The sequence below is a fragment of the Cavia porcellus genome, unplaced genomic scaffold, assembly GCF_034190915.1.
Source record: "Cavia porcellus strain 051 isolate PalLab524CR breed Dunkin Hartley unplaced genomic scaffold, mCavPor4.1 scaffold_26, whole genome shotgun sequence".
In the NCBI taxonomy this organism is placed as follows: Eukaryota; Metazoa; Chordata; class Mammalia; order Rodentia; family Caviidae; genus Cavia; species Cavia porcellus.
Window position 1 is genome coordinate 47,432,479 of NW_026947509.1, and position 12,449 is coordinate 47,444,927.

Sequence of the window (12,449 nt, forward strand, 5' to 3'; positions counted from 1 at the left end):
AAGTCCGGTGATTTTTATAGGGGTCAGTTTGGAGCTGACTGTCTTTAGATCATATAGCACATCATACCAATTGTCAACTGTGCATAGCAAGATCCCACCCATTCTGCACCAGGAACAGCTCCCTAGTTGTGTTTTATTCGTAGAATGAACTTGCTGTATGTTACTTCATGTTTCCTAAGGAAGTCAGTATGGATTATCTGAAAAATAGGTCTCTCAATCTGTAAAGTAATATTAGTAGATGAATTACTAGATCTTCTGTGTGTTATCTAAAGCTCTTTAAAATGTGATGGAGGTATGGATTGCGTATACACATTAAAGGCTGTACTTAGGTATTAGGAGCACATTAAACTATAAAGACATTTTCCAGAAATGGCATCATTTTTCGACCTGTGGATTAGAAACTTTGTATATAGTACTCATGAAGAATATTTTATCTATGTTTCTTAAATAAGAACTATTTATAAAATTATTTCAGAAGTCCCCAAACTAAGCTATTTAGCATCATCTTTTAAATCACCAAAATGACTATTTTGCTAATTTCCATTGTGATAATCTGCCTATCTCACCATTTATATTTTTAAAGTATTTTTATTAGTGAGCCATCCTTAAATGGTGGAATTCATGATCTGAAGATCTCATTTCATTCTCTGAGAGTGAAAGGGTTTCATTTATGAAAATACTAGCAAAGTTTGAAATTCCCAAAGAGCTGGCATTGTGTCATTTCTCATTCCCTTATCAGATAATGACCCCATGAGGGACCATATTCCTCCAATATCCCAGAAAGCAGAAGTAACTGTAATGTGCATTTTAAAGCTTAATTCACTGAAAATAATATGCATTGTGACTATGGATCTAAATACGACTCTCGATATAAATGTACAGTATGAATTGCTTCCACAAGCATTCTACAATAGGCTCCTCAGAATAACCCAATTCTATTGCAATCTTGAAATTCTGTTCATTTTCTGAAAAATTCAGTCCAGAAGCTGAAGGGATGAGGGTACAAACAGAGTTGCTTCCTATGCAGCTGCCAGCTGCAGTGATCCACACCAAAGAGGGGTATATGTGTCTTTTTCTGCTTCAGAACCAAACTCCAGCCTTAAACTTTAACAGTGGGAGATTTCATCACTAGCCTACTTCTTCCCAGAAAGGCTTTCTCTTACCTCCATTATTCAAGGTTAACTAGGGCATTTCTACTTTCAACCACATCTTCTGATTCTCGGGGTAGAGCTAGGCTGTTACAGTTCCTAGATCAAACCACGCACAATGCTTTGGTCTTAGAATTTCACAAGGCTAACTCTTCCAAGACTGAGCAATACTATTCTTTTTTTTTTTTTTTTTTTGATCCTTCCATCAACCTACCACTCATTGTTTATTTAACAATTATTCATTTTTTCCATATAATATACTAAGCATAAATAATCACAGTATTTGAAAGGAGAGCAAATAACATAGATTTCTGTTTTAGACCTGACGAATACGAGGTTTAATAGGTCAGTATTTTTATGTTCACATACAGTAGATAAAAGTATTATTAATTCCAGCTAAAAGGAAGTGTTTAATGAAAAGCTCATGTTCTCACATGAATGTACATTTTCATCATTGATTACAGTCATTGTATCATGTGTTCTTATTAAAGTATACATTTGATTTATTATATGTTTGTGCTTTTTTGATTTTTTTTCCTTTTACTTCATAGTTTGGTTTATTTTGTACTTTTGTTTGTTTTCTTTCATGGCTAGCATCCTACCTTGTCAAAGATTCCTGCTTTGCAGGGTAGCACAAAGCCTCCACGCTTCAGCACAGCCTACTCTAGCACGGCTGAAAGGGGTACCTTTTCTGACAGTTTTTTAACACAGCCCAACTCAGCGGGCTCCACAGAGCGTTTCCCAAACTCAAAATCAGGGAACAAGGTAAGGCTGTAGGTCACTGGAAGGTGCAGATAGGAATATAATTTGGGAGACAGTTATGTGGTATCATTCAGGGTTAACAAAAGCAAGGTTATAAAATACTAAGTTCTTTGACATAAACAACAGAACCTGTTAACAAATACAATTGCAATATTTTAATAGTCTCTTAGTAATAATAAGTATAGAATAGATGTATTATCCATTATGAGTTTTTTTCTTGTAAAATATCAAAACCTGGTAAAACCAAATCTATTCTATTCTATATAATGACATCTGTAACAGATAATTACAGTATAACAACAACAAACTCTGTTGTACACAACATAGTCACCATCGATACACTGGGGTTAAAATACCACCTCTGCCAACTCTGTGAATTTGAAAGAAATTACATTAACTCATTATAGAAGTTTCTGCAGATGTAAAATGTATATAATATTTGGTGGCTAGAGTGAAGTCATAAATGGATGTGATGGGCATAGAGTTCCTATCCATAGGTGTGTACTATATGGCAGTGGTCGTTCTTGGGAATATTATTCATGCAATGCCCTTTGGCCAGTTCTTGCTGATGAATAAGTCATCATGCTAATGAAGAATTTTCAGTAGAAATAGCAGTATTTTGAAGGTGGCTTTAGTAAATAATTTTCAGAACTAACTCCAGAATAATATAATTGTGTGAAATATCTGGGTAACCCAGAACACTTCATCAGTTATTGGAAGTAGAAATGATGATAAGTGTATGAAATTTGGTAGTGTCTATTAAAATAAATTTATCAGCGCAGGAGGAAAACTCCTTAGCACGATGAACTCACTTTGTGTCCCTGCAATGAAAGTTGACAAGAACCCAGTGTCTCCTCATTTTCCCAACTTAGGATGGCATGACCAAGAGCCCAGAAAAGCGCTCTGCCCTCCCGAGGCCGTCCTCCATCCTCCCTCCTCGCCGAGGCGTGTCAGGCGACAGAGACGAAAATCCCTTCTCCCTCAACAGCTCCATCTCCTCCTCAGCGCGACGGACCACCAGTATGTTTCTTTTGGTTTTGCTTCCTTTTCAGTTATTTTTAAAAGTCTCTAATGTGGAAAAGAGCTGATTATTTGCTTCTGCTTTACATTTTTCAAATCAAACATGTATTCAGAACAGATTAGCTTTGTCGTAAGAATCAGAGAACACAGACTCTAGCTGGCTCTAAAACAGCTTTCTGAGTAAAAACAATTCATGGAGGAAACGGGACCAACAGTACCTTATTGTCTACTAAGTAAGATTGAGATAGTCATTTTTCTGAATATATGTTTGCTTTCTTGGTTTAAGTTTAGGGCAAAACGTTTTTAAAAAGGAATTAGTTGAGAAAAGCAACAATCAGAGAGTGTATTCTGTCAGCATTGCTGTCGGTTGACCCAAAGGCACTGGAAGGCTCCACTGGAGGCCAGAGAGAACATGCAGTGCTGTGACGTGTGTTGTGTCACATCCTCGTCTCCAGTATTCTGACACCAAGTGTCAGCTGTGGTACTTTTTTCACCTAAGCTTATTGATTTATAATTGTTTCTTTTTGTTGATGGTTGATACCCTTCCCATTGATTTAAACTTTACATTATTTTTACTCTACATACCCAGTTGTCCTATACTCCAAAGCCACTGGACCACTTGAGTACATAAGTGCCACTGTGTAATGAACCATACATTCAGGTCTGTAAACCTAACAGTGTGACTTGGAGTGCTTCCTGCAGATGACTCTGACTGTTGAGTATTTACATGGACCATGGTGATATCCAAAAGAAAAAAATGCTTTTATATTTGTAGATTATTTCATTGAACTATATATAAAATGAGTATCAATAAATGTATTTACTCCAAAAAAAAAAAAAAACATGCATCTATATAAATGTAAGACTCAAATCTAAATGAAAAGTCAGAATTCAAAATCTGAGATCCTGCTTAATTTGTTGAGAACTTGCATTCCAGGGTAGCTGTAAAAATAGTATGAGCTGAACAGTAGTTTCTCCATTGATTGATGACCCATAGTGAACTGATTGGCAGTTACAACAATTTATGTAATGTTCCTCTCATTACACACTTACACATTGTGTTCTGGGAAACCATCTTGTAAAAGAAGGACGCAGAATATTTTTCTAAGTATTTTTCCCTTACAACAAAAATGGCTGCCATTTATTGAGTGTGTGGATACCAAACTCTTAAGATACATTTTTGAGAGAATTAGGGAAGATGGCCAATCAATAAGCAGTAAAGAGCTTCTCTAAGAGAAACAGCTCAGATGCTGGAATAAAGCATCCTGGAGAAGACCGGAAGATATATTTTTCACTTATCTTAAATCATAATGGTAACAGGTAATAATAGCTGAAATTTGGTTAATTAAAAACTTTACCTTAGAGAGAAAATAACTTGTCCAATCCTATGTAGCTAGTGAGTGGTTGAATTTGATTGTCAACCCACTGTTAATTTCACAAGCTGTCCTCTTAATGTCTTCTCTATATTTATTTTTGGGAAATAGTGTTTGAGAACTGCTCTTTGGAACTACTTTGAAATGATACCTCTGTAATTCAGAAACTGTTATACACTGGTGGAAATTGCTATCTCTATCACATTGTAGTTGATTTCACCACTTGCTTTTAAAAAACATTTAATAATAATTGGTCTACTTCAATATGGCTGATTTTTGGAGTGCTTTTGCTTGCAGTGAAAATGTTTATTGTAATTATAGTAACTGTATCCAACATTTAGTTTTGTGAACTATTCACATCTTTTAAAATCTGTACTGGGAACACTTTGAAATCACTAAATGTTTCTTTTATAATAGGAAAAATAAATTATTTTATTACAATAAGAAAGAGGGCATTTAAGAATTAGTAATCTCCAGGGAAGTGACTTTAACTCCAAATATCTGGATTTGGAATTGAAGATACACAGCCACCCCAAGGATGATGAGACAAGACAAAGGCACCACGCTCCCAAAGGAGCACCTTGAATAATGAAAGATGGCCCTGTCACCATAAATCCGTGTCTTTATGCCACTGGATTCTGCCTTTTAACTTGGACCTCTGTATAAATTGCTTTTAGAAATGTCCTGAGCCAGTCCTGTTTTGACATTCTAGTTTTATTTGTGTTCGCAAACATATTTTATTACATTATTGGACAATAAGCATAACTGATACACTGATCCTCTGAGACCAGCAGGCCTGTTTTAGCTCTGCATAGCAGTGTCTAAAAGGCATAGAGACAACCAGAAAAGCAATGCATTTGCCACTGGCATTCTACCCTCTCCTTAACCAAACCCAGAAATATCCTGGTCTTTCATAAAACTGATGAAAGGATTTGCAGGAACGAATGCTATGCAGAAAGCTCACTTAGCTCAGGAAGAGAGAAAGGCTTTGTCATCAGGTTGAGAAGATAAAGAAGGGAACAGTTCGATAAACTCACAGGTATTTTGAAAATTACGTTAGTTTTTAACTTTGCATCTTTAATTCAGGATAAGAAACACTCGTTTGAGACTACAACAACTTAATGCAATAAAATGAGGTCAAGTGTATTAATAGCAATATAAAGGCCTTAATACTCATGGTTTATCTTCATTTTTCTAATCCAACACAAAACTCTTGCCTTTTATGAAAAATCTCATTTTCTACCAGTAATGACACATACTTTAGAAACAAATTATTTATTATGATAAAAATTTTTGCTGATATCTAGTATATTGCTTCTGCTCGGTCTCCATACAATAAAGAGCACATTAACACACTTTGATAAATTTTGAATCCGATTCATCCCATTAAAAAAAAATAAAATTGCTGTGTTTAACCCTTATGAAAGTTACCAAAATATAGGTATAGTGGCAAATTATGCAGAAATTTCTTTCCAGAATGTCAGATCTCTTTCACTTTAGAGATTCTCAACGCTGGTGAAATCACAGAGAAAACATTTGAGGAAGAAATAAAATTTATGGAGAAATTTTTGAGAGGGACATGGTAACACAAGGAAGCCTACATTAAAAACTTATACCCCAAGGAAGCTTACAGAATGCTGCCTGACTGGTCCTGTCATCCTGGTCTTGAAAAACCATCTTTATGGAAAGCAATTAAAAAAAATTTTTAGAAACCCAGAGGATGTGCACAACTCCATCACTTTAACTGCCTTGTATCCCATTTCTGTTATCATCTGAGTCATGCAGGTATTTTGTACACTTTTATTAAAAGCCAAAGGGAACCAGGGGCAATTTTCTCTTAATGCATGAAAACTGTTCACAGAAAGAGGAAGTCAAACTGTTCTATTTCTTCAGGAAATGAAATCCAGCCCAGTGGTCTGATTTCTGCTATCTGGACATCACAATGGTCTAAGAATCTCATTCCTTAAAATGCGAAGCAATGTTTACTTTAAACATCCTCTCCTCAGGAAGAACCTTCCACACTGGTTATTGGTTGCATTGGTTGGCTTCTCAGATCTCTTTCACTTCAGTGATTCTAAAGCTGAGTCCTATTTTAATCCCTTGCAAAATTTCAGAGGCTTTGTTGGTTTTCCATAGTGTAACCAGTAAAAAATACAGATTGTGCCTTTACTTACAAAATACAAGTTGTAAATCAAATCTGAATGCTTAAAAGGTGACAGTCAAACCACACTAAATATCTATTTGGCTTAAAATTTAATAGTATCTGAGTAAACAAACTTCAGTGTTCTCATTTCTTAATTAACAATAATAAGAGCTACCCCTATTATGCATGTTTGCTTGCTTCAAATTGTTTGGTATTTGCAAAAGTGCTTTGAAATCTACACAGTATATATTTGTTTCTATTGTTCCTCTTTCAGAAGAGCATTTGAAATGGTATTGAAAATACATTCAAAAAGATAATCTCAGAGAAACCTAGAATCAGGAAGAAAACAGAGAGGAAAGAGTAAAATACAAGAGGTGATCAAAATATACAGTAAATATTTAAATTTTTGAAATTATTACAGTAAAAGACATACTGCTATCAATCTCCTTCAAAATATTCCCCTTCCCTTCAAACACACTTATCTGATCATTCTTTGAGGCCGTTCTGGGAGTCCTCTTTTGTGACTGCCTTTATGAACCATAAATACGGTGCCATCTGACAGCATGGCCAACTCCTAAAACCTTACTGTGCGTCCTCATCAGTCTTAATCACTGTGCCTGGCATCATGCACCTCCTGGCTCTTCCCCAAAGTTAAAATGATCATGAAAGATAAATGTTTGAAGTCGATTCAGAACGTTGAGACAGTCAGAACAAAGCAATTAGGCATGAAAGAAGACGTCCAGAACTAGTTCAGAAAATGTCAAGAAAGATGAGACAGGTGCGTTCAAACGAGGGGAGTATCTTGAGGAGGGTGAATAGCAATGTGTCTTTTACTATAATAATTTTTGTAGTTTAAACATTCACTATATTTTTTATTAAAATGAGGCTGGGCTGAAGTGACAGCCAAGAAATTCATCTCTGAAGATTGCACTACTATATGAATAACACAATCAGGTGCAAGTATCACAATGAATATTTTGTAACATCCCAATTTTCTACAGAAAGAAATAGATCTCTTTAGAATAAAGCACTGGGGTGTTTCCTTATAAAGGAAATAAGCAGTACCGTATAGCAGAGTAATGTCTACCAGCTTCCATTAAACATGCATGCAACCCGCAGTGCTTAGTATTAGCAGAGGGACTAACATGGGATATGATTCAATCCATTGTTTTCCGCATAGGCTAACACCGTGTGATGCAGATTTACAGATCCCTGTCATATGTACACCAGAGCTCAGAATGAATGAACGACAGAGGAGTGAATGACCTACATATCATTCAGAAAGCTTCAAAAAATAGAGACCTACTTTTTCCACACAGCTAAAGGCAGTCTAAGTGCCTTAATGATAGTGCAAGTAGAAGGTCATTCTTGACACATTTATAATGAGATGTAAGGAGAATAAATCAAGAAATATCCAGTTTTATCCTCACATTAACGGGAACAGATTTTCAAAAGAACATCACTTAGATTATGGACCTCGAGGAGGAGGTACTGGTATATTTTTTTGGCTTTTTGTGGTAATTCATGCAAATTTAATCAAGTCCCCAGGTAGAATGGTACCTTAAGGAGAACATTAACGCTGGTGTTTGGTGCTTGTCTTACCCCTTTATTAATACAGGGTCAGAGCCAATTCGCAGGGCAGGAAAAAGTGGCACCTCAACACCTACTACCCCTGGATCGACTGCCATCACACCCGGCACCCCTCCAAGTTATTCTTCACGCACCCCAGGCACTCCAGGAACCCCCAGCTTCCCCAGGACCCCTCACACGCCAGGAACCCCCAAGTCTGCCATCCTGGTGCCCAGCGAGAAGAAGGTCGCCATCATCCGTACTCCTCCCAAATCCCCCGCTACTCCCAAGCAGCTCCGGCTTATTAACCAGCCACTGCCAGACCTGAAGAACGTCAAATCCAAAATCGGGTCCACAGACAACATTAAATACCAGCCTAAAGGGGGACAGGTAAGGATCCCACGACCATCTCCGTGCAGCCAGAAATAACATCCCATTGGTTGCTACACTGCCTTCCTCAGTTAGCAGTTCTTCAAACACCAGGGCAGAGGGAGGTGGTATCAGTAAGGTCGCAGCTCGCTGCTGAGTCTGGACCTTACCTGAAGAACCAGGCTTTATACGTTGTGATGAGAATCACAGAATTCCTCCATTTCTTCTGCGCATTTTTGGATAACAACTGGTTTAATCATGGAGAGGGATGTTTCAGACGATTTCCTAATAGGTCTTTTCTGAAGTTATCACTACAGATGTGTGGATTTTACCTTGAGCTTAAAGTTACTCTCCTGTTGTCAATTTGAGTTTTCTATTTTAGACCTTCACCATGAGTTTAATTTGGCTTTCAATGATTCCAATTTTGTTTCCTTCCTTTACCCCAAAGTTTCCTATAACATCTTCTACTATTTTCCTGTGTTTACTCTAAAATCAGAGCATGGTTTACTAAGTTACTTCTCTGGCTACTATTCCCCAAATATTGTGAAGGGCAAGGATTTATGTTAATAAGTAGGCCACAGATTTTTATGAAGTTGTAGCCTTGGAAAGTCTGCTTAATGATAACTATATTGAATAGAATAATTAGAAAAGATCATTAAACTCCAATTCCAGAGCAAATATTTATGTCTTTTCCAACTAGGGGGCTTTGAGTTCTGCTTTGATCTGAACTTTGCTCATCACTGTACATTTTGGGTAAATTCTGGAAGGAAATAATACAAATATTATTTAACATTTCTCTAAAACTTGATCACTATTTGGATAATTCCAGCTTTTCTTGAAGAGAAGTAAAAGAAAACATCTGTCTTTGAAAGAAGGACAAAAGCAGTGATTCTCTTTGCTTGTGAACAAACTCATAATACCTTTTCACATATTCTTAGGAATACTTTCTCTTTTAACCTTAGCATTTTTCTACCATTTTTATTACCATTTTTCTTCTTTCTTACACTTTCTCCCACTGATTTCTAGTATCCCTCTTTCAAACCAAAGAAAATGTATTTTAGAGGTGTAGAGAGAAGATCTTACCAGAATGCGAAGCTACCAAGGCTCCTACTTGTCCTGAAATCAAAATTCCATGTTGCTCCTTCTTTAGAAGAGAACCTTCTTCTATCTCATAATTCTGTTTAAGAAAACCCATGCAGTTCAGAAAAATCAACTTAGGGACTAAGAGGGGAAAGATAGCCCCATTTTAGGACAATTATAACATCCTTTAATAGAGTCATAGGTAAAATACTTTTTCATGGAAAGACATTATGAAAAATATGAACTATAAGAAATTTTTGTCAGCAAAAAATCACAAATTCTAAAAAAGCCTGCAATTCAAAAAAAAAAGTTTTAAAAAAATATTTATACTATCCTTATATTCATCAGTTCTGAGAACTCAAGAAAAAAATATTTTGGACCTTTTAGAAATATTCAAATATTGCACTATTTTTTTTTGTCTTTTTCCTTTTTATGGGTACCAGGGATCGAACTCATGTCTGCCTGCTTGCAAGGCAGGCACTTATGCCGCTGAGCTAAATCCCCAGCCCTATTGCACTATTTTTATACTAGTATAAATAATTTAAAAGGTAACATGCATAAATAATTTTAAAAGTAATTTGAATTAAATCAGCTTTGTGCCACTAGAAAAATTCTTATTATGACTTTTAATGAGAACTCTTTAACTTGTCTATATTTTATATTTAAATCAATCTCTTTTTATAAATATTTTCCTATTCTGGTACTCTAACACCTCCTTGCTTATGATAAAATAGTGCTATATAAAAGAGTCTATTTTTTTCTTAGAATCAGAAGAAATATAAATCACTTTTTGAGATTTTTGTTGAAACTAAAAGGAAAATATAGCAAAATGGGGAAGATTATCACTATAATTTGTGTCTGATTGCTGAAACAAGCTACCTGATACTCGAAGTTGAAGAAGGAAGTGTCTGTTTCAGCTCACAGTTTGTAGAGGTTTCAGCCCATGGTTGGCTGGCTCTAAGGCAGGGTGGTATAACAGAGGGACATCACAGAGAAGAATTGGTTCATGGTAGGAGAAGGCAGCATGCAGAAGCCTTTTCTCTTTCCTTTTATATTGCATCTAGGCTGTAAGGCAGTTGATTGATGTCACCCCCAACCAGGATGGGGCTTCCATTATCCACTCATTAATTCCAGTATCTCACCTTTAATCCACATTCACACACCCTAATGCAGCCATCTTAAACCACCCCCATGACCATGTAAGGCTGGAGGGAGGGGTGCACCTTGATACATGCCATAACATTGGATGTAGAAATCTTGAATTATATTGTTGTGTTCAAAGGAACCCTTCAAATGAGAAGAATGGCTTAGCTTAAGTACAAAAATTATGAGCATATCTATTTTCTTTTTCTTCTTTATTGGATCTAGTTGGTTTCCCATATCTAAATTTTAATTGACTTTTACTATATTTGGTAATTCATAAAGTTGACATGAAAGCATCGTACTCTTTTGACCTGAACTAAAATTGCTGTAGAAACTATGGTAGTTAGCAAGTGGTAAGAACATTTTTTTTTCTCATCTATCAAACTTAGGACACCTGGGTTGACTGGATTTCTTTAAAGTAGACTTTATTTTTTAGAGCAATTTCAGGTTCAAAACCAAATTAGGCAGAGGGCACAGATTTCTCATTGGTCTTTTGCATTTTTCAGCTTCTCATAACTAGGTGCAGCCACACTACCAAGTTTTTTAAGAGTTCTTTAAAGAAAGACTGAGAAACTTTTTACTTTAAGGCCTCATAGAAATTATCAAAATGATATGTTGTAAACCTTTATTATCTGATTGGATGCCAATAAATGTACACTACTGAAGAAACCAAAGCCACTCATACCATTCTCAATCGTATATTGATTATCCTAGACTCTTTCAATGGACAAGAGTCAATTGAGAATCATTAAAGAGAACAGGGCAGTAACTGCTTTTGGCAGAAGCAAGATTTGTAATAGTGATACATGGGAATCCATGATTTCCCAATTTGAGTATTTGTTGCTCTTCTGAATGTACAGGGCTTGTGCTTACAGCGCTCATCTCTTTTGTTAAAGTCTGATTTTTTACTGCCAGAGAGGCTCGGCTCAGTGGTTCAGGTCAGCGAGGCAAATCATTGTCTAATGGAATAGATAAGCTAGTTGAAGATATGATGAGCTTTATAGGAAGCACTGTAGTTAATCTTGTCAGCTAAAACATAAATTTGTTCTGCCAGAAAGAACGTATGTCATATGGGGCTGACTATAGATAATGGGCTTGGTCCATTTAACTCAAGGTATAGACAAAAGCTTGGAACTGTCTCTGTGTAGTTAGTGCCTCAGTGTAGATGCAATCTGAATTTTAAACCAGTGTTAGCTTTTGAAGCATGTAGCTGCTTGAATTAAAGCTGTGAAAATAAACTTTTTCTCTAAACACATAGGTTTTAAAAATTAATTTGCTGAATAGTACTTTTTTACCTTTTCTGTTTCTGAATCGGGTTTTTTAGAGAGACTTTGTACTCTGAAATTTTGACAAGTTGCTTATATTTCTCTATCACCTTTATGAAGATCACTATAAAAAGTACCAGTTATGTGCTTTTGTCATAACTGAGCATTGCTGACCAGGCATTTCCTAGAACGTGTGTTCACTGATTGCTCACCGGGCAGCATGGTTACTGAGGCAGGGACTCTACTGGTCATATCTGTGGACCTGACTGATGGCTGGGTCAATGATGCACTCTCGTTTCATACATGGCCACAGCCATCCATTCTCAGGTCAGCTAAGCTACAGATACTGGCATCGGCAAGAAATGCCCTCCCATATCAGGGAAGAGTGAGGCTCATCTTTTATATAATGAACCTTTTAGAATTTGTCATCCTGTTACCTTCCCAGTCAGCGTGGCTGTGACATCTGTGCAAAAACAAATTATTTAGATAAATCCACCACATTCAAACTTATGACATAATTATACTACAATATGGTATAGTATATCTAGATGATATTTAAATAGAAAAGCCAAAGAAG

General features: G+C 36.2%; 1 protein-coding gene across 38 annotated transcripts in view; it reads left to right on the plus strand.

Moving 5' to 3' along the window:
- The window catches only part of Map2 (microtubule associated protein 2), a 269,697-nt gene that overhangs the window by 241,152 nt on the left and 16,096 nt on the right, over positions 1 to 12,449 (plus strand). For 21 of the 38 annotated variants that reach the window (XM_063237389.1, XM_063237391.1, XM_063237397.1 and 18 more), the window contains 3 exons: positions 1,743 to 1,913; positions 2,783 to 2,930; positions 8,065 to 8,405. In XM_063237389.1, the coding sequence (XP_063093459.1) occupies positions 1,743 to 1,913; positions 2,783 to 2,930; positions 8,065 to 8,405 (660 nt within the window). The remainder of the gene's footprint in view (positions 1 to 1,742; positions 1,914 to 2,782; positions 2,931 to 8,064; positions 8,406 to 12,449) is intronic. The other 17 variants (XM_063237401.1, XM_023566867.2, XM_063237407.1 and 14 more) reach the window with 1 other exon arrangement.